General features: G+C 49.4%; 1 protein-coding gene across 1 annotated transcript; it reads left to right on the top strand.

Moving 5' to 3' along the window:
* Positions 1-23,085, top strand: LOC122458359 (patatin-like phospholipase domain-containing protein 6). Its single transcript, XM_043506736.1, has 9 exons — positions 1-203; positions 983-1,064; positions 3,888-3,956; positions 6,871-6,958; positions 7,446-7,528; positions 11,028-11,125; positions 11,558-11,692; positions 12,758-12,917; positions 23,047-23,085. The coding sequence occupies exons 2-9, from the start codon at positions 1,026-1,028 to the stop codon at positions 23,083-23,085; spliced, it is 711 nt and encodes a 236-aa protein (XP_043362671.1). The 5' UTR covers positions 1-203; positions 983-1,025.
* Positions 23,086-27,945: the final 4,860 nt, after the last annotated feature.

Here is a 27,945-nt window from a genome sequence, read left to right as displayed (position 1 = left end):
GGCAAGGCACATTGGTAAATTCTGGCTCCTTCTCAGGCTGGTCACCCCCGGTCTATCTACACAGCAGCTAGGAGGTTGCTCCCTAGCCAGGTGGAGAGAGGCACAGTTTTATGCAAGCTAGCGCGCTAACAATAGCAGTGCGGCCCCAGTGTGCGGGTGACCGCCAGAGTACAATCCCGCTCACCCCCAGGGAACATAGTCAGGTGGGAGTCAACCGTCTGCCGTGGCCGTGCTGCTATTGGAAGCAGGCTAACTCCTGTGTACCAGTCTGCCCATGCTGGGAAGCAGCCCTTGCGTCTCAGTACACACCTGACCCCCCGTGCCCAGCCCTGTCCTGAGCTGGAAATTGCCCACTTCCATAGTGCGAACTGGGACTCTCTCCTCCACACCCCGCACTCTGCACGGCTGGCAGGGGCTTGGGGTCTGAGTCATGGTGCCTGTGTTCTTGGGCAAAGCATCTCCGGTCTGTGTCTGGTGATAGGCAAGGAGGTGACTTGGAGGGCAGGTGCACAGGGCCCATCTGCCCTGGAATGGGGCAGGGACACCACTGGCTCAGGAGGTGAGTGGGCAGGGTCTGGACTCTGCCTCGGACCTTTCTCCTTGGCAGATGTCAAGCAGCAACACTCCTGCCCCAAACAGTGGGACTAGCACTGGTGGGGAGCCCCACAGGACCAGCTGCTCCCCAGGTGTGTCTGCAGTTCAGGTCAAGGGCAGTAGTGTGAGGATCATTGAGGGAAGGGCCAGCCCCATGTTGCCCCGTGACCTGTGCTCCCAGCCAGGAACCAGCTGGAGGTAACAGGCTGGCTGGGAGGGTGCTGTCTTGGGGAGGTGGGGTGAGGGGAATGGGGCCCTCTGTGAGGGAGGGAAACTATTGGGAGGGTGAGTAAGGAGGTCTGTGGTGCTGGGGGGTCATGGGAGCTGTGCATGATGGACCCTGGTTTCCCCCAAAGGGCACAGCATAAACGTCTCTACTTGTTCTCAGGCACCTTTCTGGGACAGGCCTGGGACCCGGGCCGGCAGCAGACATGGGGCAGAGTGAGTCCGAGCCCCAGGATGAGCAGGAGGTAGGTGCTGTCTAGTTCCTTGCTGGGGCCCCCGGCAGTTTGTCCTCTGCAGCGTGGCAGTCACTGGAGCGAGCGAGTTCCCAGCCTCTCAACCCATCGCTCCAGAGAGCTCCCTCTTCTGGTGCAGTCCACTGACTGGACAAGGACCTGAAGAGACCCTCCCCACCAGCACCATTTCCTGGGGGCTGGGGACACTTCCCTAGTGCAGGGCACCTTGGCTGGCATCCCAGTCAGAGTCCTCTCCAGGACCCCCACTTGCCCCAGCAGGGTGCCCCTCCCCTCTGACTTGGGAATGTTAAATCCAGCATCCAGGTCACGTTCCAGCTCCAAGGATCCCCCATCTCCCATGGGAACCTTCTTCCCAGATGTGGTCCTGGGTTTGGCAGAAGCCTCTCCAGAGCCCAGCGGCCCTCTGGGATGTGTCTGGGTAGGTGTGGCCTGCTGGGGCCTGCCCAGGACACAGTGTCCCAGGATTGCTGGAGTCTTGCCCTCCACTTCAACGTCCTTTCTACTTATGTGCCCCTTGAACAGCTGTCAGCCTCACTCCAGTGGTGGCTGCATTTCAGTGGTGGGCCAGTGGTCCCTGCACACACTGCATACTCAGCAAAGCGTGTTGGGATGGAAGGTGCTATAGACAGACCCTTATGCCCAGACGTTGGGGGGAGCAGCCATAGGGCTGGGCCTGGCTGTATTTCAAGGAATCCCTGTTGAGGTTACAGGGACAAACCATCCCGATGAGTCGAAAGAATAGTAAATATGGCAGGCGACCAGCTTGGCTTAATGGTGAAATCCTAGCGGATCTTAAACATAAAAAAGAAGCTTACAAGAAGTGGAAGCTTGGACATATGACCAGGGAAGAGTATAAAAATATTGCTCGGGCATGTAGGAAAGATATCAGGAGGGCCAAATCGCACCTGGAGCTGCAGCTAGCAAGAGATGTCAAGAGTAACAAGAAGGGTTTCTTCAGGTATGTTGGCAACAAGAAGAAAGCCAAGGAAAGTGTGGGCCCCTTACTGAATGAGGGAGGCAAGCTAGTGACAGAGGATGTGGAAAAAGCTAATGTACTCAATGCTTTTTTTGCCTCTGTTTTCACTAACAAGGTCAGCTCCCAGACTGCTGTGCTGGGCAACACAAAATGGGGAAGAGATGGCCAGCCCTCTGTAGAGATAGAGGTGGTTAGGGACTATTTAGAAAAGCTGGACGTGCACAAGTCCATGGGGCCGGACGAATTGCATCCGAGAGTGCTGAAGGAATTGGCGGCTGTGATTGCAGAGCCCTTGGCCATTATCTTTGAAAACTCGTGGCGAACGGGGGAAGTCCCGGATGACTGGAAAAAGGCTAATGTAGTGCCCATCTTTAAAAAAGGGAAGAAGGAGGATCCTGGGAACTACAGGCCGGTCAGCCTCACCTCAGTCCCTGGAAAAATCATGGAGCAGGTCCTCAAAGAATCAATCCTGAAGCACTTAGAGGAGAGGAAAGTGATCAGGAACAGTCAGCATGGATTCACCAAGGGAAGGTCATGCCTGACTAATCTAATCGCCTTTTATGATGAGATTACTGGTTCTGTGGATGAAGGGAAAGCAGTGGATGTATTGTTTCTTGACTTTAGCAAAGCTTTTGACACGGTCTCCCACAGCATTCTTGTCAGCAAGTTAAGGAAGTATGGGCTGGATGAATGCACTATAAGGTGGGTAGAAAGCTGGCTAGATTGTCGGGCTCAACGGGTAGTGATCAATGGCTCCATGTCTAGTTGGCAGCCGGTGTCAAGTGGAGTGCCCCAGGGGTCGGTCCTGGGGCCCGTTTTGTTCAATATCTTCATAAATGATCTGGAGGATGGTGTGGATTGCACTCTCAGCAAATTTGCGGATGATACTAAACTGGGAGGAGTGGTAGATACGCTGGAGGGGAGGGATAGGATACAGAAGGACCTAGACAAATTGGAGGATTGGGCCAAAAGAAATCTAATGAGGTTCAATAAGGATAAATGCAGGGTCCTGCACTTAGGATGGAAGAATCCAATGCACCGCTACAGACTAGGGACCGAATGGCTCGGCAGCAGTTCTGCGGAAAAGGACCTAGGGGTGACAGTGGACGAGAAGCTGGATATGAGTCAGCAGTGTGCCCTTGTTGCCAAGAAGGCCAATGGCATTTTGGGATGTATAAGTAGGGGCATAGCGAGCAGATCGAGGGACGTGATCGTTCCCCTCTATTCGACACTGGTGAGGCCTCATCTGGAGTACTGTGTCCAGTTTTGGGCCCCACACTACAGGAAGGATGTGGATAAATTGGAAAGAGTACAACGAAGGGCAACGAAAATGATTAGGGGTCTAGAGCACATGACTTATGAGGAGAGGCTGAGGGAGCTGGGATTGTTTAGTCTGCAGAAGAGAAGAATGAGGGGGGATTTGATAGCTGCTTTCAACTACCTGAAAGGGGGTTTCAAAGAGGATGGCTCTAGACTGTTCTCAATGGTAGCAGATGACAGAACGAGGAGTAATGGTCTCAAGTTGCAATGGGGGAGGTTTAGATTGGATATTAGGAAAAACTTTTTCACTAAGAGGGTGGTGAAACACTGGAATGCGTTACCTAGGGAGGTGGTAGAATCTCCTTCCTTAGAGGTTTTTAAGGTCAGGCTTGACAAAGCCCTAGCTGGGATGATTTAACTGGGACTTGGTCCTGCTTTGAGCAGGGGGTTGGACTAGATGACCTTCTGGGGTCCCTTCCAACCCTGATATTCTATGATTCTATGATTCTATGGGCTTTGATGGCAGCATCAGCCTGCCTGCTGGCGCTGAGGCTCTGTCTGCATCTCTCTCCGCACAGGATGCAGCGCTCACAGCCGTGCTGCCCAACCTTAAGCTCTTTGTGGAAGATCAGCTCCAGACCAGCGTGGTGAGGAGGGGCGGCTGGGGGGTTATGCCTGGGAGGTGGGACCAGGTGTGGTGTCTCCTGGAGGGATTGTGTTCCTGGGGGATATGGAGCAGTGTAGTGGTCCCTCCCGTGGGCAGTGGAAGAGCTGGCCCGTTGGCATAGTCCATGGTCCCGGGCCCAAGGCAGCACAGCTCCTGGTGGGATGGGAGGCTCTGGTACTTGCCCAGGAATGCGCTGGCACTTTTGGGGCTCAGCCATCCCTGGGCAAGTCTTGGCTGGTGGGTGAAGGGGCTGATGGGGTCAGACACTGTCCTTGGACTGGGGGAGGGGCTGGGAAAGAATTTCCCCCTGGTTTGAGCTGTGGGGAGCCTGCTGGCTTCCAGTTCCTCTAGTGCTGTGTGTGGCTGCCCTGCCCCAACCACACTGGTCCCTCCGTCAGCAGGGGTGGGGTGTGTGGCAGGCGGGAGTAGTTACTAGCCGAAGGGCAGGCTGCGGGGGGTTCTCCCTCCTCTCCCAAGACCTGGCCAGGGGCAGCCTTGCTAATGGAGCAGCCAACCCAGCTATGGTACAGCCCTGGCACCCTGCAGTGCAGCCTCCCTCCCTGTGATGTGGCCCATGCAGTCGCAGCCTGTGTAGGTCAGGTGCTTGGCTTGTGGTGCTGCAAAATGTGCTGGGACCGGTTGTTACTGACTCACACGGTCTGGGGTTTGTGCTGTGCCACGCCCTTTGCAGAGCATCCTGGGGTGAGCCCCCTAATGCATCAGATCCCAGGGGTCACATTGTCTCTGCAGGGCAAGCCCCACAGCCTCAGCACCCCTAAGTCTGGGCCTCTGGGCTCCAGCGTCCACTGCTGCTCACAGTGAGCCCATGTTTGGGGACATTTTCCCTGTCAGGGATTGCTGCATAAGCTAGTACCTGCAGTGACACTGCGCGGCCTTTCCAGAGCGGGGGTAGTTACTAATCCCCTGCAATATGGTGTGGGGGACCCTTAGGTTAGCATGAGACAGGTGAGCATGAGACAGTTTGTCTTGGTGGGAGCCAGGGCTGTGCCACGTCCTGATCCTTTGAGCTCCGTTCTCGTGGTCTCCCCATTTGGAGTCTCTGCTCCCAGAAGCATCCTGCAGCCATTTGCTCCCCTGGTGTCCAGCCAGGCTGCATGCCCACGCCCAGCCTGTCTCCGCTTAACTGTGAACAGCCCAGTCCTTGGGGCTCTGTTGTCTCTTTGGGATCCTGCACCACAGGGGCAGGTGTGACAAAATGGGGATTTTTTGTAATATTTTGGAGTCCTGTTTGCCTCAGTTTCCCCTATATTTTGCATGGCTACCCAGGGGGAAAAGGATTGTTTGCTTTCAGGGCAGACTGAGAGGCATGAGGGGAAGGGGCAGGAGTGTGTATGTCCTCGCTGTCTGAGTGGACTGAAGTGGTCATTAGACAGGACTGGCTGAGGCCGACCCATATCAGTGGAAAACCCCGGTCACCAGGACATGGACAACTGGCAACCAGTGCCCCACCGCCTCTGAGCAGGGAAGCTGAGCAGAGACCGAGGCCTGAGACCAAAGGACTGGGTGGCATGAGGTGGGGGGAGAAGAGTGCTCTTCTGGAAGAGGCTGGGAGCTCTCACTGCTTGGCCCAAGGAAGGGAGTCAGAGACAGCTGGCATGGCATTGCTCTGGGCTGGCGGGAACTGCCTCTGCTTTAATGCTTATGGTGACCCGAGCACTTCCCATGCTGGGTTCCAGCTGCCGAATAAACCTGCCCGGGTGAGTGTCTCTGGTGCATTGGTCCCTGTGGAGTGGACTCTGCCAGGAATCTCTCCGTTGGACTCGCAGAGTAGAGCTCAGGGGGTGAAGCCGGGGTGCTGCCAGCGCCGCAGCAGTTAAGCCTCAGGAGGCGGTGAGGCTACCTGGCCTCCCCTGGAGGAACCTTGGCAGCAGAGGTGACATGTGGGGGAAGCATGCCATACGCCCTGTGGGCTGCCGCACGGCCTCCCAGTCACGCACTGTGCCTTCTTCAGTGCTATGCAGGGCCACTTCCCAGCTCAGAACCAGCTCCTGCCCGCCCCGCCCACCCTCCTCTGCCAGCCCCACCTTTGGCCACAGGCTCCTGGTCCTGCCTGGCCTTTGGCGGCGGGATCCAGCTCCCCATGCTCTATTCCTGGCTCCGGGATGGACTCTGTGAGGTTGGACACTGGTGTTGGTGCAGTCCCTGCGCATGCATGTGCCCACACAGCTGCAGGAGGTTAAATGCCAAGGCTTCCCCGTCTCTCTGATGGGGGATCCCCACTTCGCTCCCAGCGGGGCGCTGTGGCTTGCGATGCACTTGGAGCCCCTCAGAGCCACACTGCTGGAGCAGGGCAAGCTGCTTAAGGGAAACACGCCCTGGGAGCCAGCCTCGGAGACCATCCCCGCTGCCCTGAGCCCTCCCGGATTTCTGCAGGGCAGAGGCGACGCCTTTCTGTAGCTCGGACCAGGGCACAAATTAAAGGTTCTGGTGTGAATCCTGGTAGAAATCGGGGGCGGGGGGGAGGGACATGACTACATGTTCCCTCCCCATCTCCCTGGGGGTCTCCACATCGAAGCAGTTCCTCCAAGAGAGTGGTCCAAAGCTGGGGGCCTAGCACTGATCCTCTGGCTCCCTGAGAGGGGGATCGGTTCAGTTCATGTGAGTGCTGGTCTCCAGGCAGGTGGCTTATTGAGTCAGACACTTTGTGCCTTCCCTTTCCTACTCGCTGCATAGCAGGACAAAGCCCACAGGGAAACTGAGGCACACACTGCTCATAAAAATATTTCCTGAATTTCCACATCCACACAAGTGCTCCACAGGGTGAGGGCTACTCTTGCCTGCCCCGTTCAGTCCCCCAGAGCATGGCTGGTGCTGCCTTGGACCCACCTGCGGCCTGTCTGGAAGCCTGGTCTGGAATATGCCTCTTCCCATAGGTGCTGGGTGTCATGATTGGCGTTGGTGTTTCCATGTTGCTCATCGCCACCTTGATCCTGGTGCTGGTCCGTAGGCTGCACCACAAGAGTAAGTGCCCAGCCCTGCAGGGAGCAAATCTGATCCCTTTCGCAGCCATGGCTCTGGCACACTGCTGTCCCTCAGGCCATCTTGGGCTTAGTGTCTGCATGCCTGTATAGGCAGTGAGACCGTACTAGCTAGAGCAGAGGGCTGGCAACCAGGACTCCTGGGTTCTCGCCTACTGACTCACTGCCCTGTGCCTCAGTTTCCCAACATACAAAGGGATTGTGAGGGCTATCCAGGGACTGGTTGGGAAGGGCATAAATCTCCTGGGATTCTTTGCGGGCAGCCCAGCTTCCTGGGGGTGGGGAGGCAAGACTCTGTCATCTGTACCCCCAAGGCCTCTGCACTCCTCCCTGGGCTGGGAGGTGGGTTGCAATGGGGAATGCAAGCAGGGAGTCAGATTGGAGGGGAAAGGGGGCAGGCTCCAACCCTTGCTGGGGAGGGGCCCTGGCTTCCCTGCACTGGTGACCTTTCATGTCTCCCTCTCTCTCAGCGGTTCAGGCTCAGGAGATGCCCAAGTATCGATTCTGCAAGCGGGACAAAGTGCTGTTCTATGGGCGCAAGATCATGCGCAAGGTCTGGGGCTGGGGCAGAGCACCATGCGCCGGCCAGGCTGGGGAGTCAGTGGGTGATGGCAGTGAAAGCGCTGATGGCTGTGCCAGCTCCAGTGTAGTGCTCCAATCCCTGTCCCCTCCCTGGCCAGCTGAAGGGCGACTCTGGGGTAGTTCAATTTCACAGTTAGACACTGGTGGTGGACAGGGTGGTGGCTCCCGGCCAGTACGGCCAGGGGCTCCGAGATGCAGAGATTGTTCTGCCACAGGGTGTTGAGCCCTGGCCTTGGCCTGTGCCCCTGTGAGCTGGCCCCATGGCACCTCCCCCAACCCGTGCTCCTCGCCTCCCGCTGCAGCTGAGGAGTAAAAGCTCTGGCAGGTGAATCATTGCAGGTGGGCCTGGTCTCCCGGTCATCCTGCCTGTCACAGAGCCACGGGGTCTAGCCTATGCTCCCCCCCCGCCCACTCCTGGAACCAGTCCTTTGGGAGTGACCCCTTCAGTGTGATGGGTTCCAAGGACCACACAGTTACACAGGGCAGGCCCAAAACTTGGTCCTTGGGTGCCAGCCCTGCCTGTCTGCAGGAAATTTGGCTGAGCCAGTGTGACGGGTTGGATCACAGAAACCAGCTTGGGGTTGCCAACTGATGTGCCAAGACTACTTCTGCCCTGCTTTCCTGCCCTGGCAGCTTGGGACTTCAATGCCCTACTCGGTGTGAGCCAGACCCACTAGCCTACTGCAAACCCAGACCCAGGTCTGAACCACGTCCCCTAACAGCTGTAGGCTCAATTGAAAACAGGTTAGGAAGTGTTCCTGTCTTTAACACTCAGATGTTCAACTTCCAATGGGGTCCAAACCTCAAATAAATCCGTTTTACCCTGTATAAAGCTTATATAGGGTAAACTCATAAATTATTTGCTCTCTATAACACTGATAGAGAGATACGCACAGCTGTTTGCCCCCCGCCCCCAGGTACTAATACATACTCCAAGTTAATTAACAAGTAAAAAGTGATTTTATTAAATACAGAAAGTAGGATTTAAGTGATTCCAAGTAGTAACGGACAGAACAAAGTGAATTACAAAGTAAAATAAAATAAAGCACGCAAATCTATCTCTAATCCAGTAACACAACTGAATACGGATAAAATCTCACCCTCAGAGATGTTTCAATAAGTTTCTTTCACAGACTGGACCCCTTCCTAGTCTGGGCACAATTCTTTCCCCTGGTACAGCCCTTGTTCCAGCTCAGGTGGTAGCAAGGGAATTTCTCATGATTGCAGCCCCCTTTGTTCTGTTCCACCCCCTTATATGGCTTTGGCACAAGGCGGGAATCTTTTGTCTCTCTGGGTCGCTCGCCACCTTCTAAATGAAAAAGCACCAAGTTTAAGATGGAGTTCAGTACCAGGTGACATGGTCACATTTCCTGTGAGACTCCAAGCCTTCATTCCTCCCAGCCTGACTCACAGGAAGCCCTGCCTGCAAACAGAGCCATCCACAGTCGCCATCCACAGTCAATTGTCCTGGCTGATGGGAGCCATCAAGATTGCAAACCACCATTAATGGCTCACTCTTCGCATAATTACAATAGGCCCTCAGAGTTAGATTTCATATTTCTAGTTTTAGAAACAAGAGTGATACATTTATACAAATAGGATGCCCACACTCGGTAGATTGTAAGCTTTGTAAAGATACCTTACAAGAGACCTTTTGCAGGAAGCATATTCCAGTTACATTATATTCCTGCTCATTAGCATATTTTCATATAATCCTGGAGAGTGCAATGTCCCAGCCAGACTCCTGGGGGAGGCCTGTGCTGTGCCCTTCGGGGCACTGTGTTCAGTGAGGCAGGAGCCTGTTCAAGCCAAGGGGACAGTTTATTACTCAGTTTAAGGGCTCCGAGAGATCCTAGCTTGGCACAGAGAAGAAAAAGTGGAGACCGAGTTCAGGCTGACCAGCGCCAGGCCTCCCTCAAGCCAAGCTGTTGTAGGAACCATTCCTTTCCCTGTCCCTTTGTCTGCCTCAGGTCAGCGCTGTGTGTCTGGGGACATGTCGACACTGCAGTGAAAAACCCACCGCTGCGAGGCTGGGCCCGGGCCAATTGACTTGGGCTCACTGGGCTAAAATTCACAGTGCAGGCATTTGGGCCCAGGCTGGAGCCTGGGCTCTGAAACCCAACGAGGGGTGGAGGGGCCCCAGAGCATATACTCCAGCCCGAAACTTCTACACTGCAATTTTTAGCCCCACAGCTTGAGCCAGCTGACCTGGGTCATCTGGGATTGGGCCATAGGTCTTTTCTTGCACTGTAGACATAGGCTCTCCCCCCAGCTCAGCTCTCCCCCCAGCCACCTGGTTTTGTTCTCCTGACCCAGCCACCTGCCTCTGAACCAGGTGTCTGTCTCTGGGCACTGAGGGTCTGCTGCTCAGATATGTTGATTCCAGTCCAGAAAGTCCTAGCAACTCTGTCTCAGATCCCTGGCCAGCTCTCCCATGACCTAGGGAGAGAATGAATTCTTTCCCCTAGCAGGTAGTGGTGCCAGGGTGCTAGGTGCAGAATGGTGCAGACAGCTCATAAACACCTTCCAGAGCTTTGTCCCACTAAGTAACAGCAGTGGGGTTAGCAGATAGGGCAGGGCATGTGGCTGTCTGCCCAGGCAGCCAGGAGCTGGGCCCTGCCTGGAGGGAGGCACAGGCTCAGCATGCGAGGGCCCCAGGAACCTACCCAAGGGTACAGTCTGGCTGGTGACAGGGACCTATCCAGGCCCATGCACCAAAGGTGGGGAGAGTGTTTTCAAAGCACTAACATCCCCAGCCTCTGCCAGCCCCTCTTCTCCTTGCTCCCCCCACCCACTTGGCCCTGCCTGGGGGCAAAGGTGGGGCAGCGCTGGCTGAGATGCAGAGTGGGGGGTGTTCATGGGTCAGTTTGGGATGCAGGGGCAGGTCTCCTGGTGCTGGTTGTCTCTGCAGGAAGCAGTCAGGGTGAGCTGGGGCAGAGCTGGGGGCGGGGAGTGAACTCTAGCTGGAACAAGTGGTGGGAGATGGGCTCCTGCTGGGGGCATGCTGCAGCCCAGCTGGATCATGTTGCCAGGAACTAGGCTAGATAGCTCTGCCAGAGCTCTGCCAGAGCCTGGGTCTGGGGAGGGTCCCAGAGATGTGAGCAGGACCCCGTCCCTACCACTGGGAGTCCTGTCCAGCAGCCCCCCACTGAGCTGTTTGCTGAGCGGATCGGGGCGAGTCAGCAGGGCGCTGGGCTTTCCCAAGGCCTCTGCCCCAGGCCCATCATCTGACTGCCTTTGTGGATTCAGGGGGGCAGGGAACCAGGCACCAGGAGCTGGGAGGGCTGGCACTGGGGCGGGGTGACCTGCAGGAGAAGGCCAGTTCCATGAGGACTCCCCTACTGTGTCTCCTGCCTGGCTCGCTGGCAGCATGTGGCTGGCTGAGTGCCAAATCTCCTTGCCCAGACTGCTGGCTCCAGTGGGTGCTGTCCATGGGAGTGGCTGGTGGCTTACCTGGGCTGTCTCTGTAGGTGTCCCAGTCCACCTCCTCCCTTGTGGACACAACCATCTCCAGCACCTCCCAGCCCCGCATGAAGAAGAAGCTCAAGATGTTGAACATTGCCAAAAAGTAAGTGGGTTCACTCGCCCTCCATGGTGTGAGACAACTGGGGCTGAACCAGCCCTGCCATGAGGGGTAGTGGAGGCACCCATGGTCCCAGCCCTGCTGCGGGAGTGAGTACTATGTCTCCCCCCGAAGCCATTAGCACTAACTCTGACCTCTCCTTGCTCTGCAAAGCAGCTGCACCCCATCCTGTACACCAGCCTCGAGAACACACCCCCAGAGCAGTTGACCAGCACTGGACCAGCCTGCAGCATGGTGCTGCTCAGCTCCCTGGCTGGCGCCCATTGGCATGAGCGAGTGCCATGGCTCAGGAACAAGTCCTGCCTCCTTGATTCCTGATGCAGATTCTTTCCTGTCCTGGGTGTGTGTGGGGGACACAGGCAGGCAACTCTCTGGTTGGCCCCGTCTGTCCCCTCCCATGTCTGTCCCTGTGCCCAGGAGCCTGCGCATCAAGAAGAAGCTGCCCATCCTGCAGCCAAAGGAGCCTTCGGTGCTGGAAGCGGATCTGACTGAGTTTGACGTGGGCAACTCCCACTTGCAGTCTGAGGTGCTGAATGTGCTGAAGAACGTCCGGTGCGTGCCCACATGCTCTGGGGCCCCGAGCCCAGACTCAGCTACAGCCACGTTTCCCCCTCCCCGCAAGCAAACTTGAGCTAGGGTGGGCACCTCTGAGGTTCGAAATCAAGGAGAGCTGGGATGATCCTGATCCCACGACCTGGCCAGCTGGCTGTGTGCAATGGAGCCCTCTGTCCAACTGATTTCCCGGCATGGTCCTGGGAAAACCTGGACAGGTGGCCTGGACACAGTGTGAGTCTGTCAGACCATCTAGTCCAGTGGGTCTCAACCTTTCTTCATTTGCGGATCCCTCTGGAAATTTTGAATGGAGGTGCGGACAACTTGGGAAATCTGTCTGTACATACAGCTGAATTCTGTTCAGTCTATTTTTAACCTGTCCTTTGTGGACCCCTTAGGCATAGTGTGTGGACCCCAGCTGTTCTGCAGACCACAGATTGAGAACCACTGGCCTAAGCTGTGCAGGCTCCAGCCCAGGCAGACCATAGGTGGGAGAGTTGCCAAGAATGCTCTGGAGCAGCAGGAATGGTGGCCATGGTTCTCCAGTAGGGAGCACTCTTCCCTCTTGGCTGATACAGAGCTAGTGCTCCCCAGGGTAGGGCAGCTGGAGGCATCCTCTGTTGGATGAGAGCAAATGCCCTTGTGGGCTTGTGGTGGGGACCCAGCATAGCGTTAGTCCTGGCTGAGTCCCAGCAGTGTTGCTGTGGGGTTATTGCATCAGACAGACTCTTCCCCAGAAGTGACTGTGTTTGGGGTTGGGGAGAGATCTCTGTCCCTAGGGGTAACAGCTTGTGGACACTGGGATCCTGGAGCAGGGTAGTGTCACTGGAGGCTTGACCGTCTGGGGCAGCTCCCACTCCCCCCATGCATTGAGATGGGGGCTGGGGGGATGATTGACAGAGCCCTCCTAGCCAGCTAGGCTCTGGGCGGGTGCTCTGGCCCATGTGATACAGGAGCTTGGGTTGGGCCCCAAGGGCCCCTCAGGACATGAGCCCCAAGTCCCTGCCATGAGTTGCTGAAGACTTTGCTCCCCTTCTGCCCACCATGACCTGCCCTTCCTTGCAGGGTGCTGGGCCATTTTGAGAAGCCACTCTTCCTGGAGCTCTGTAAGCACATGATCTTCCAGCAGTTCCAACAGGGCAAGTACGTCTTCCGGCCCAGCCAGCCCGACACCAGCATCTATGTGGTGCAGGATGGCAAGCTGGAGCTCTTCCTGACCCAGCAGGTGAGGGGGGCATGTCCCAGCCCACCCTGCCGTGTCCATCTGCTGGAGGCACCTCACTGCTCAGCAGCTACCAGCAACCCCTCCTGCCCCAAGACAGCTGGGGAGGCTGGTTATGGCCCCAGTGCTCTGCACCCCTTGGCTGGGTAGTTCCCTGCACCTGGGGACACCTTGGGGCTGAGGGGCATACGGGACACAATGGCTGAGGCCAACTATCAAGCAGCCCAGCCCTTCAGGATCCCTATGGCTGTAGGCATGGAGGCTCCTCTGGGGCTGCCTCCCTTCCAGGGAGGGGCTCCACAGAAGCTGGTGCCAAGCGAGTTTTGGTGGCAGGGATGGCGAGGTTGGGTGATTGGGCTCCCTAAGGAGGGTGTTGCTGTGTTGCGGGATGGGACGGAGACCCTGGTGAAGGAGGTGTTCCCGGGGACAGCGTGCACAGCCTGCTCAGCATTCTTGATGTCATCACAGAACCAGCCCTGCCCCTCCACCTCCTGTTGGCCAGCTGGCCCCATCCCACCCATCCCATTCCCCCTGCCCCTCTAGTGAGATGCAGGTAGGAGTTTCGCACCATAGGTCCATTTCCCCTCTTTTAGTTCTCCTGGAAGTTGTAAACAAGTTCCAGTCAGAGCCAGTTTTCCTAAGGGGTTTCCCAGGAGGGGCTTCCCGCCTTTTCTAAGGGGTTTCCCAGAAGGGCTTCCCGCCTTTTCTAAGGGGTTTCTAAGCAAGTGTATAAAAGGCTGCCCTGGACACACTCTCGGGGCTGTCCATCTGAGTGGTAGCCAGAGACAGTCACGGGTCACAGGTCTTACCTGCAGCCTCATCTGTAAAGAGAAGAGAGAGAAGGAGAAGAAACAACACTTACTGTCAGAGAGACACATGTTTATCTTCAACTTATCACATTGAACCACTGGTTGAGGCAAGGGTGGGGAATTGCACTATTTAATGGAACATGCAATTGCTTTGGAAGATATCCATGGAGGAATAGCTTTACTGATACCTGCAAGCACGCTCTATTTGACCTGCTGAATCCAAATCTGTTGGAAATTAAGTGCTATAGAAACAGCCTCCTCATCACAATTTTCTTTTTACTAAATTCCTGGAGCTGCCCCTTTCTGAATGCACCTTAGGTTTTTGGGCTATAAACACTACTTGTTGGGCTGGTTAGAAAATGGGGGAGGGAAATTCACAAAGTGTTTAGTTTGCATCAACATTTTCCAACCAAAAATGATTATCTCAATTCTCTGGGCTTGTGATAGATCTGTGATAACAATTATCAAAAAGTGTCATGTTTTCTCTAGTGACTTGCTAACATATTTTGCCACCAGGATAAATATGGAATAATTCTAATGAATTACCACAGATTTACATTGGTGTAACTGAAAGTATGCATTCAATATCCTGTTTCAGGTTAGTAAAAATAAAAGAATGCTGAGGGTTTGCGGAAGTGTACAAGATTCAGATTTATAAAAACAACATGAAAACAAGTAGTTATGCCGGGGAAAGGGGAAGCCTTATTGAAGCTGCTGGGTGTACTAGTTATTCAGGATCAATGTAAAAACAATCAAGCTCTTTTGTGGAATAGATGACTGACATAATAGAAGCCACCATCAAGTAAAGCTGGAATAGGAATTGAGCCATACAGTAGAAGGGGCTTTCACTGGGGTCTGAATGCAAATGCAAGGGGATGGGGATGGGGATGGATGGGTGGGGGGAGAGGGAGTGTGACACCGCAGAAGCACAAAGGAGCCCCAGAGAAGTATTTGTAGTGTGATCTCAGAAAAAGCTGGGGGGGGGGGGGAGAGCGAGCGCTTTTGGGTAGACTGCTGGATAGAAAGAGGCTTGGAATTGTGAGCCAAGGAGCTATTCCTGCTGTCGTTAGGGAAATAGAACTTTGCGCACATTCTTTGTAAGTAAACAGGATTGCATCAAAAAAATACCTGACTCCATCATCCATTTCTCCCCCTAGTGAAAACAACTCACAAGACCCAAAATGTTCACTAATTGCTCAGGTCAAAAGGGATAACAATATTATGAATTCTTTTGTTTTCATGTTCTTAGATAAAGAATAGACCTGCTTCAGTAAAGAACCATAAATGCTAAAAATACTGTTTTGTTGGCTCAGAGCTAGCTCTCAGTAGATCTAGAAAATAAGAGTGTTTGTTGTTACACAATACATAGAATTCAACTACTTGCACAAATCATTTTAATTTTTCTCTGATTAGGATTTAAAAATAAGCAATTTGATATTCTGTATAGTGCTTAGGAAATTTGTAGGATTAAAATCAGCATGTATTCTGTATACATGGCTTTACCATATATGCAACCTCGCATCTACACTTGTAAGAGGACCACATTTCCTGAAGCAGTTTCAAACCACTTCAAGCTAGGACAGTTTTAAGCTACTTTATGTTTCAAATGTGAATGGTGTCCAGCTGTGTCAACTAATATTTTTAAATTATGACCGTGATCTAAGATCCAAATTTTAAGAACTTGCTTACATCATTGATATGCTATGATGAATAAGGCTGCTTTCCTGAACTGTGGTCCATAGTTGTGAACCACCCTTCTTAAACAAACAGTTTTAACATATCTGGGCCTCCAAGTATGTTAACTTGAACCAGTTAATCTTTGTTAAACACATTTAAATTTGAAATGGTTTTGTTCAATATCTTCATTAATGATCTGGAGGATGGTGTGGGTTGCACCCTCAGCAAGTTTGCAGATGACACTAAACTGGGAGGAGAGGTAGATACGCTGGAGGATAGGGATAGGATACAGAGGGACCTAGACAAATTAGAGGATTGGACCAAAAGAAATCTGATGAGGTTCAACAAGGACAAGTGCAGAGTCCTGCACTTAGGACAGAAGAATCCCATGAACCGCTACAGACTAGGGACCGAATGGCTCGGCAGCAGTTCTGCAGAAAAGGAACTAGGGGTCACAGTGGGCGAGAAGCTGGATATGAGTCAATAGTGTGCTCTTGTTGCCAAGAAGGCCAATGGCATTTTGAGCTTTATAAGTAGGGGCATTGCCAGCAGATTGAGGGACGTGATCGTTCCCCTCTATTTGACATTGGTGAGGCCTCATCTGGAGTACTGTGTCCAGTTTTGGGCCCCACACTACAAGAAGGATGTGGAAAAATTGGAAAACGTCCAGCGGAGGGCAACAAAAATGATTAGGGGACATGATTTATGAGGAGAGGCTGAGGGAACTGGGACTGGTTAGTCTGCGAAAGAGAAGAACGAGGGGGGATTTGCTAGCTGCTTTCAACTACCTGAAAGGGGGTTCCAAAGTGGATGGATCTAGACTGTTTTCAGTGGTGGTAGATGACAGAATGAGGAATAATGGTCTCAAGTTGCAGTGGAGGAGGTTTAGGTTGAATATTAGGAAAAACTTTTTCACTAGGAGGGTTGTGAAACACTGAAATGCGTTACCTAGAGAGGTGGTGGAATCTCCTTCCTTTGAAGTTTTTAAGATCAGGCTTGACAAAACCATGGCTGGGATGATTTAGTTGGGGATTGGTCCTGCTTTGAGCAGGGGGTTGGACTAGATGACCTCCTGAGGTCCCTTCCAACCATGATATTCTATGATTCTATGAGTATATGACATCAGATTTAAAGCCATTTGAGGAAACCTGATTCCCTATAAATATAGAAGGGGATTAATTAATATTAAATTGCAAAGATCAGATTCTCAGGTGGGGTAAATTGGCAAAGGTTCCTTGACTTTAATGAAATGATATGACTTACATTAGCTGAGGGGTTGGCCCTGATAACAAATATAAAATTATCATAGAGCAAGCCAAAGTCAAGGAAATGTAATACAGTTACAACATGAACACTACTATTGACTTGTACCACCATCTGCTAGAAGACACAGAAAATAAAAACAATTGGAAGTTGTTTGATACTCCCTCGGGACCAGATTTACTCTTCTTTACACAGATTTGGGCCCTAGTCGGGGAGCAACGTACTCATGTAACTGAGGAGCAGAATTTGGCCCTAATATGGGTTCAGTCTCTCAGTTAGGCCTGTCTTTTTATCAGTACAGAAGCAAAATCCTAGAAAACCAGATCAAAAAATTATTATATTGGAGAGAACAGCCATCTGTTTTAAACATGTCTTGCAAAGGAAAAGGAAATTGGTTTTGATGTAATAAGAGTCCCAACATGTGAGTTCCTTTTAAAAAAAATAAATAAATCAGTCTGCTGCTGTCTTTACAATGGAAATTCAGGTCATATCTTCCCAGTTTTTCTTGGAGGAGCTATGGATGATTAGTAGGTTTTGATTTCACAGATACTAAGGAAATGAAACATGACTGAATAAAAATCACTTCCCCTCATAATTACAGTGTTTAAAACTTTCTTTTTCGTTTCTGTTAAGATGCATTTGATTCAAATGTCTAACAAACAATTGGAAGAATCAACTCCTAACCCCTTCCATTTAGAGCTGAAAGCTCCCAATCCATAATGATACTCTGAAATCCATAACTCTGATTCCTCTAAAGGAGAGCTCCAGCAAAACAGGGAAGACATTCTTGATACTTCTAATGTGAAAAAACAAGTAGAATCCATTCCCTTTCTTTCATTAAAAAAATCCCCATAAACCTTCTTTTACATTGCAAGAAAGCAGAAAAAGAAACAACTCCCCTAGATTGTTTTTTTTCTTGTTCAACTTCGAATTCCACTATCCCCTCTTCCCTTCAGCAAAGAAAAATACTAATATATCTGGACACAAAATAGAGAGAGAAGATACTCATATATTCAGTACAACCAAAACCATAGCTGACAGAAGCAACAGGAACAATGGAACAAGGCACATAGCTCAAGGTCCTTCTAGTGAACTATCCTAGAGGCCTACACTAGATGTCGGAGAGAGGAGAGGAGGGAGCCATAATACTCTTGGCCAATTGTGTAGTATAGTGTCATAAACTGGGGGAGGGAGAAAATAGTTTTCCCAATCCCAGCTGAAGATCAGCAAATGCCTAAGGCAGTGCTACATTTATGGCAAGACTGGTATCTGCTGCTCTTTCTTCAGTTGTGGGATTACTCTTCAATGTAAGGAAGGGCCCCTTTTTGTCTTGCTCTGGTCTGGTGCTTATGATAATGTTTCTTTCACGTGGCTGATCCCTGCAAGTATACAGATTGCTGCTTTCTCACATCAGATGAGTTCTTTAACTCAAGTGGTGAAGGCACCAGATTCAGTCCACACTGCTAACGCTCTGAAAACACTCATACCATAAGGCAGGCTGTAAAAAGCTCGACAGATACAACGCCAGAAAAATTACTTTCAAGGAGTCCCACACAAACATAACCATTTTGTTTAAATAAGTTACCAAAATAATCTGCAAAAAAGCAACCTGATATCAGAAACCATAGTGAAATATCACTTGGGCTAGCAATCCTGAGTTGTTTCTCGTGTTACAGATACACAGTTAGTAAAAGTTTTTACACTGAGTTTACTTTGGTGAAACTGCAATGAAAAATAGAATTAAAAAAGCAGGTGGAGGAATGTGACAGGCTGTAAAGTCTCCGTTTCAATAGAAAACAATTCTCCCTTGGATAAAAAAAAAATGCTCTTCTGAAGGAACATATGCAGTATCCTGGCTATTGTCTTTTTTTAATGACCCTGTCATACAATGAAACACTGCAGGAGGTTCTGTTTTATGTAAGGAATAGCATGATTTGTCTTTGTAAACCAATACAAGACCCTGGTAAGCAAGCTGGCTGGCACTACTGGTTAAATGTGATAAGAAGATAGTTCTGGTTTTATTATCTGTATTTTCCATGCACTGTAAAGTAGCATTTTCTTTTTTGAGAAATGTGATATTTATGAGCTGAACTGTGTAGAAAATAAGCTGTTTGAGCCTGATCCAAAAGACATTGGAAAGATTCAGGTGACTTTAGTGGGCTTTGGATCAGGCCGCTAATATGATATAGTGATGAAATTACAAGTTCTATTCCAAGATGAGTAACTTCATTAAAGGGACACTGTCAATTTAAAGAGTTTTGTTTATATTAAGTAATTTTAAAACATGGCCAGTTGCTAATAGAGTGCCCCTTAAATATTATGTTCTGACTTTTTAAAAAACTATATTCTGTTCAATAATGTTGTGCAGGTTTTTCTGTTCCCCTCTTGATGTTTGTTTATTTCAGCAAGGATGAAAATGATTCAATAATTGACACTGCACTGAAAAGTGTTAAACTGACTGTACTCAAAATGCTGTCAAATACACAAAGTAAATGAACCTGGAGAAAAGAGAGAGAAATAGGTGTAATTATAGTGGGTATACAATTTTTGGACAGAATTGTGATTTCAAGTTGATAGTGTTTTTTTTAATCTGCTACTAAGTTATAAATATGCACCAAATATTTAAGGGAAAAACTTTATTAGAAAATTATGGTTTAAAAATAAAAAATATCAATTCATGAATATGTGAAATTCCAGAGATTCAGAGTTATGGTTGCATTTCAAAACAAAAATTGGAACGCAGAATTAAGTTATATCAGACAAAACTCTACTCTGTGTTTGTGTCCTCATCCACCCTACATCCAAAGATAGATAACTGAACATTGACACATTATAAATGTTTAACATTGGCAATACCAGCCACATACCCCTACTGTACAATGCTTTGCTTGACATATGGACATGTGCACTTGCTTGTGAGTTGCTGGTACCAAGTCCTGTGATCACTCCTGTGATCATGGATTCTCAACTTGGGAGCTCAAGGCCCCAGAGTGGTCACAACCACTTTCCCTTTCTTTATCTCTAGATGGGAGTGAGAAAGAAGTGTTCCCCTCCCCCACTCCCCAATGTTTTTATACATAAGAGCAGCCATACTGAATCAGACCAATGGTCCATCTAGCCCAGTATCTTGTCTTCTGACAGTGACTAGTGCCAGGTGCTTCAGAGGGAATAAACACAACAGGGCAATTACCTAGTGATCCATCCCGTTATCCACTCCCAGCTTCTGGCAAACAGAGGCTAGGGACATCCAGAGCTTGGGGTTGCATCCCTGACCATCTTGACTAATAGCCATTGATGGACCTATCCTCCATGAACTTGTCTATTTCTTTTTTGAACCCTGTTATAGTTTTGGCCTTCACAACATTCCCTGGCAACAAGTTCCACGGGTTGACTGTGCATTGTGCGAAGAAGTACTTCCTTTAGTTTGTTTTAAACCCATTGCCTATTAATTTCATTGGGTGTCCTCTGGTTCTTGTGTTAGGTGAAGGAGTGAATAACACTTCATTACTCACTTTCTCCACACCAGTCAAGATTTTATAGACTTCTATCATATCCCCGCTTAGTTGTCTTTTTTCCAAGCTGAAAAGTCCCAATCTTTTAAATCTCTTTTCATACAGAAAGTGTTCCATACCCCTAATCATTTTTGTTGTCCTTCTCTGTACTTTTCCCAATTCCAATATATCTTTTTTCTGTGGTAAAGTGGTGTCATGGTTTCAGAAGTTGATCTGGTTAGACTTTGGAGCACCAGGGTCCTTGCTTTCTGAGTTATGTTGGTAGAATTTGAGAGACTCAGGGCTGAACCTAGCCTATCTTGTCCATTGTCTCTCCTACCACTTGCATTAGTTTTGGTAAAGTCAGATTGGGAATCTGATGAAAGCTAACTTCATCTTCACTACCTATATGTGAGATTATATATAGCACCAGCTCTATGCAACACATGGGTTACTCCGACAGACTCATGCCCGGATTCTGCAACTTTAAGTACAGGAGTACTCCTTCAGTCATCATTTCAATCGTAACTTCAATCACAAAGTGCTGGTAAGTGATCTGCAGAGGAAAAGAGTCTATTATAACCCCAACTGCAGAGCTTTAGCACACTGTTTGAGCAGCTCATCCTTGTAACTCTGGAAATCCTAGGTTCAATCCCCATGTGTCTGCCAAGATAGCGGGATCAGGGCCCTCTTTAATATGCAGAATAAAACACCTTGTAAATTTTGCTCCTTTTCTTTTTATGCAAGTGACAGAACTGTGCGTATCTCAGACATTTTTGGCCCAGTGAAGCAATTCTGCTGCATTTTGTCTGTCTGTCGACCAGAGTTTGTGATACAGTAGAACCTCAGAGTTGCAAACACCTCAGGAATGGAGGTTGTTTATAACTGAAATGTTTGTAACTCTGAACAAAATGTTATGGTTGTTCTTTCAAAAATTTACAATTGAACATTGACTTAATGCAGCTTTGAAACTTTACTATGAAAACAAAAATGGTGCTTTTAATGGTCTTAATTTAAATGAAACAAGCACAGACACTGTTTCCTTACCTGTCAAATCTTTTTTTAAACTTTCCTTTTTTTTAAAGCAGTTTATATTTAATACAGTACTGTACTCTGTGTATGTGTGCGCGCTGTTGCATACTTCGGGTTCCAAATGTGGCATGTGGTTGATTGCTTTGTCAGTTCAAAACTCTGGTGTTTGTAACTCTAAGATTTTACTGTGTAAGGGAGGGGTGTTGGGGTTACAGGGAGTCCCTGAAATAGAGAGGGGGATGGCAGATTGAGATACAGGGAGGTTGTGGCAGGGATGGAAGAATGCAAGGAGCCAGGTGTCTGCTGTGAGCTTAGCCAACAGAAGCAACAAAGTGCACAACCCTCTAATTATGCATAAGTTTAACACACATGAAGGTTTCCACTTTCTTTATATATGCTATCACACTCAATTTCATCAATACGCTCATAGAAATAGCCCTTGGAAATGACTCAGCCCTTTCCACAAAAAACTGGAACAACTGACTGATTCTGTGTGTATGAAAGGTTTCATAGTAGCAGCCGTGTTAGTCTGTATTCGCAAAAAGAAAAGGAGTACTTGTGGCACCTTAGAGACTAACAAATTTATTAGAGCATAAGCTTTCCTTTTCTTTTTGTGTGTATGAAAGTTTTTGTTTCTGGTCTATCCAAGTTAGCTTGTATCAGAGATTTGACACTGCAGCTGGTATAGACCACAAGTGTTTTCAGGAGATGGGAATAAATCATTGGGACAGACACCATCTTAGCTCCCCACAGGAAATGTTCTTTCATTCCGACTAGACCAGCTTGATGCAGCTGATCCACCTCGGCAGAGCAGACCACAAATAGTCATGTTTCAAGATGCATCTACAGATGACACTAGCAAAGGAAAACAGCAGAGTGACTGATAAAATAGCTGGCAGATCAGATAATGAATTCACTTTTACATGGTTAAAAGTAAGTCATTGTGCCTAATGCAAAAAGCTCATGATTGAACTCGCATATAAAATGTCGTCACTAGAACTTATAAATTGTGGTTATTACATTAGCTGAGACACAAACTATTGCAGTAAATTAACTGTTAACAGAATTAAAATCCATTCTTTGGACTTTAGAGTAGCAGCCGTGTTAGTCTGTATTCGCAAAAAGAAAAGGAGTACTTGTGGCACCTTAGAGACTAACAAATTTATTAGAGCATAAGCTTTCGTGAGCTACAGCTCACTTCATCGGATGCATTTGGTGGAAAAAAAAAAGATTCTTTGGACTGCCAGGGAAACTGAAGCTTGATCCTTCTGGCCTCTCTCAGGCAAACTCCCCACCCTCTTATATGCTGAGTAAGAACTGAATGATCAGGCCCTTTCTAGGGGAAAAAAATTTAACTCTGCTCCCATGCTGCTGTTAACAGTAACCAGTCTGGGAAATTTCACTCTTATTGTAAACCAGTATTCTACCCATTACATCAGTCCCATGGTAATATCAAAGTGTCTTGCTACACTACACTCTGTATGGGTACCTTAGGTTTAAAATACAGTGGGAACTAGTTCACCTCACTGATTTGCAAGTCTTATCATTCTGAGATCTTTACTGGGAAGTAAGAATGGTGGTTTCATTATTACTAATCCTGTATGTATTTCTAAAGCAGATGACAGGACATTGACTTATATTTTATGGTGTATTGTCGTATATAATCAGAACTAAACATCCTTGTCAGAGTAATAAACAGTATGTTTTGCCATGCAGGATCACTGATCTCTTCTATTGTGCTTGTTTTCTTGTTAAGTCACAAAAATCAGTAACTGCCACAAGTCTCCAACTCTCTTGTGCAAATTTAGCAGTTTCTATTGTGGTCATGTCTGTTTTCTCTGACCTCTTTTCTCTTAACAGTTGTATGTAGCCCATGTGCTAACACTAGGCTGCCCCTAACGCAGAGAGAACACTCAGAAAAGTTAAAACAAATCAAGGAAAGCTGCGAAGTTAAAGTGAATTAAATCTCTGTGTGTGTGTGTGTGCAGGCATGCGTGTGTGTGCGTGCGCGCGCTGATTTAGAACTGGTTTTAGTTCACTGTAGCTTAATCCTCTTTAGGATTTAATTCATTCTCATTAACTTCACAGTGCTAGTTGATTTGTCTTAACTTTCCCAAGTACTTGGTTTCTTAACTTTGACTAAACTAGTCATTGAACAGAACTGGTTAAATAAACTGAAATGAAGAAAATATTCTCTCTGTGCCTGTAGACAAGGCTTATTGCTGAGAGACTGGGGCCACTGAGCTGTGACATAGCCCTTGCATGGCTGGCCTGTGTTTGGCAAATGTACCCCTCTGCTGATGGCATGGACTTAACCCAATTGGCTCAGTTATGCGCCTCTCCTTGTGATGCTGATGCTCTAGACCTAGGCATAGATTCTTGGGAGCAGACTGGCTCTGAACCCCAGGAATGGATGATAAGTGCTCTTAAAATATTGCTGCCTCCATCTTCCCTTAAGAAACAGAAAATAATGGAAGAGCAGAAACCAGGAGAGGCCCCAGAAGCTTACCTAATTGGAAAGAAAATGCAGGCAGCTCTCTCTGATTCATTACCCCAGACAGAAGAGAATGGGATTGTCACTTTCCAGTATCAGGGACATGAATTACTACAGAGCACTTATGCAGGACTAAATTCTCAGACAAAATTTACCATGGGGACGGTGGATTTAGAACCCCCAACCTGGAGTGAACTAGTGGCAAAAATCAAAGAGGCAGGAGATTTGCTGCAAGAAACTGATGTCTTAAAAACACAAGTAAGCAAAAAGATTACCTCAGAGCCTGTGCAGGCTAATCACATTTACAAATAATGGTCCTCACTCTGTCAGGCACGCTCCCAATTCTAATTCCCCTACCTCCCACAACCCTGGGCAGCGCCGACCCAAGGAGACCCTTAGGAACATGATTTGGAAGGAGCTGGTGAATTTTGGGGAGGATATGGGAAAATATGATTGCTAACCCCTCAGCATCCTGATTAATGCTATGTCTCAGGTCATGCAGAAAAGGGAGTTAATGCAGGGAGCTCCCCCACACCCCACTGCCGCAATATGGAGTACATCCCCCACGCCCACTCCCTGTCAAAGCCAGATCCCTGCCCCCTCTTCTGAGTAGAGGCTCTGGGAGTCTGATGATCAGTAAGGTTCCCCATAGGCCTCCCCCAGCTGATTGCAAGACGTCAGTGCAACGTATACTAACTCAGAGCCCCAACCCTCACATCTAGTGTCCCATCTCTGGCCGTTGGAGATATTTGCTGGTAGCGATCCCAGAGCAGTGGGGTGACCATATGTCCCTGTTTTGGCCAGGACAGGCCCCTTTTTAAGCTCTGTCCTGGCTTTTTTTTTTTTGACAAAAATGGGCATTTATCCCATTGCAGGGGGGAAGGGGGGTGGCAGCGGGCGGGGGGGGATGGAACATCAGGGCTCAGGGATCAGCCCCAGGCAATGGGGTGTGTGAGCTCTGGCGAGTCCTGCGGGTAGGTGGGGGCAGCTTGGGCTCAGCGAGCCCCAGCCAGCCCATTTTTACTTCAGGAAACGGTCACCCTACCGATTGGCTCCATGTTATCATAGGCAAACTCCTCATCCCATCCCCTCCAGAAACGTCTCAAGCTCAGCCTTGAAGCCAGTTAGGTTTTTTGCCCCCACAGCTCCCCCTGGGAGGCTGCTCCAAATTTTCACTCCTCTGATGGTTAGAAACCTTCATCTAATCCAACCTAAACTTATTGATGGGCAGTTTATATCCATTTGCTCTTGGGTCCATATTGGCCCTTAACTTAAATAACTCCTCCCCCTCCCCAGTATTTATCCCTCTGATGTATTCATAGAGAGCAATCAGATCCCCCCTCAGCCTTCGTGTGGTTAGGCTGCAAAAGCCAAGCTCTTTGAGTCTCCTCTCACAAAGTCAGTTTTCCATTCCTTAGATCATCCTACTCACCCTTTTCTGCACCTGTTCCAGTTTGAATTCATCTTTCTTAAACATGGGAGACCAGAACTGCTCATAGTATTCCAGGTGAGGTCTCACCAGTGCATAATATATATATACAATATATAATGTATAATGTATAATGGTACCAACACGTCCCTGTCGCTACTGGAAATACCTCGCCTGATGCATCCTAGGTCTGCTTTAGCTTTTTCACAGCCGCATCACATTGGCAGCTCATAGTCATCCGGTGATCAGCCAATACACCCAGGTCTTTCTCCTCCTCTGTCACGTCCAACTGATACGTCCCCAGCTTATAGCTAAAATTCTTATTATTAGTCCCTAAATAAATGACCTTGCACTTTGCACTATTCAATTTCATCCCATTTCAATTACTCCAGTTTACAAGGTCATAATGTGACCAGATAGCAAGGGTGAAAAATCGGGACAGGGGGTGAGGGGTAATAGGAGCCTATAGAAGAGAAAGACCCAAAAATCGGGACTGTCCCCATAAAATAAGGACATCTGGTCACCCTACAAGGTCATCCAGCTCTTCTTGTGTATTATTCTGGTCCTTCTTGGTACTGGCAATACCTTCCAGCTTTGTGTCATCTGCAAATTTTATTAGCACACTCCCACTTTTTGTGCCAAGGTCAATAATAAAAATACTAAATGAGATTGGTCCCAAGACTGATCCCTGAGGAACTTGCTAGTAACCTCCCTTTAGCCCCTGAGAGTTCACCTTTCATTATGACCTGTTGCAGTCTCCCCTTTCATAGAATCATAGAATCATAGAAGATTAGGGTTGGAAGAGATCCTAGGAGGTCATCTAGGCCAACCCCCTGCTCAAAGCAGGACCAACCCCAACTAAATCATCCCAGCCAGGGCTTTGTCAAGCTGGGCCCTAAAAACCTCTAAGGGTGGAGATTCCACCACCTCCCTTGGTAACCCATTCCAGTGCTTCACCACCCTCCTAATGAAATAGTGTTTCCTAATATCCAACCTAGATATTCCTGACTGCAACTTGAAACCATTGCTTCTTGATCTGTCATCCGCCACAACTGAGAACAGTCTAGATCCATCCTTTTTGGAACCCCCCTTCAGGTAGTTGAAGGCTGCTCCCCCCTCACTCTTCTCTTCTGCAGACTAAACCCAGTTTCCTCAGCCTCTTCTTGTAAGTTATGTGCCACAGCCCCCTAATAATTTTCGTTGCCCTCCGCTGGACTTTCTCCAATTTGTCCACATCCCTTCTGTAGTGGGGGGACCAAAACTGGATGCAATAATCCAGATGAGGCCTCACCAGTTCTGAATAGAGGGGAATAATCATTTCCCTCGATCTGGGGGCAATGCTCCTACTAATGCAGCCCAATATGCTGTTAGCCTTTTTGGCAACAAGGGCACACTACTGACTCATATCCAGCTTCTCAGACACTGTAACCCCAGGTCCTTTTCACCAGTTCCTTATCCACCTTTCAATTCTCATATTAAACCCCATCTTCTCCAATTGAGCTAATAATTTCCCAAGTGGAATTGTATCAAATGCTTCACTGACATCCAGGTAGATTAGATTATTGATTCTCAAACTGGGGGTCATGATCCCTTGGGGGGTCACAGCCCGGTTATGTGGGGGGATCGTGAGCCCCGACCCTGGCGCCAAGCTGTGAGCCCCGACCACGACGCATGGCTGTGAGCCTCAACCCCGTGTGGAGCTGCAGGGCTACGAGCCCCAAACCGGGCATGCGGCTGCTCCGGCCCCGACCCCTGCTCTGGGCTGTGAGCCTGGACCCTGAAATGGACACGTGGCTGCGAGCCCTGACCCCGGTGTGCAGCTGCGAGCCCCGACCCCGACCCCTGAGCCAGGCTGTGAGCCCCGACCCTGACCCCTGCACCGGGCTGCGAGCCCCGACCCCGACCCCTGTGCCGGGCTGTGAGCCTTGACCCCGGCGCGTGGCTGTGAGCCCCAACCCCGGTGCCAGGCTGTGAGCCCTGACCCCGACAGAGACGTGTGGCTGCAAGCCCTGACCCTGGTGCACAGCTTCGAGCCTCAACCCTGGCGCATGGCTGAATCCCGACCCCAACAGGGAATCGTGGCTGTGAGCCCTGACTCCGAACCCCACACAAGGCTGTGAGCCCAGACCCCAAACCTGACCAGGAGCGGGGCTGCGATCCCTGAGTCCAACTGTCACTTGGGATTGCGAGTCCTGACCCCAACCAGGAGCAGGGCTGTGAGCCCTGAGCTGGGGCATCCAGGACGCTGTGAGCCCCGGCCCCTGTACTGGGGTTTCAGGTGGAGCCTGGCCATGTTGAGGATTATCAGCTGGGAGCACACACAGCGTTGTCAACCCCGAGCCTCACCACCCGCTGTGTTTTAGTCTTAATTTAAAAGCAGTGAGAAAAGGTAAATTCACTTTAGGTAATAGGGTTTAAATTTAGTATTTAACATAGTGTAAAATATCAAAAATGTGTTTTTAATTTTTAAGGGGGAGATGCACTCAAAGGCTTGGTGTTCGAAAGGGGTCACCAATACAAAAAGTTTGAGAACCACTGGATTAGATCTATTGCATTTCCTTTGTCTAAAACCTCAGTTATCTTCGCAGAGAAACAGATCAGTTTGGCCTGGCAGGACCTACCGACTGTAAAACCAAGTTGCATTTTATTCCAATTACTGTTCACCTCTATGTCCTTCATTACTTTCTCTCTCAAAATTTGTCCCAAGACCTTGCAGACAGTTGAGGTCAAATTAAAAGACCTGTAGATACCTGGACCACAGTTTTTTTTCCATTTCTTAAACATAGGAACTATATTAGCAATTCTCCACTCCCCCCCCCCCCGCCCCGAGTTTACA

The sequence above is a fragment of the Dermochelys coriacea genome, chromosome 20, assembly GCF_009764565.3.
Source record: "Dermochelys coriacea isolate rDerCor1 chromosome 20, rDerCor1.pri.v4, whole genome shotgun sequence".
NCBI classification, from domain to species: domain Eukaryota; kingdom Metazoa; phylum Chordata; order Testudines; family Dermochelyidae; genus Dermochelys; species Dermochelys coriacea.
Note: the sequence above shows the minus strand (reverse complement) of the source record. Positions and strands in the feature narration are given on the sequence as shown.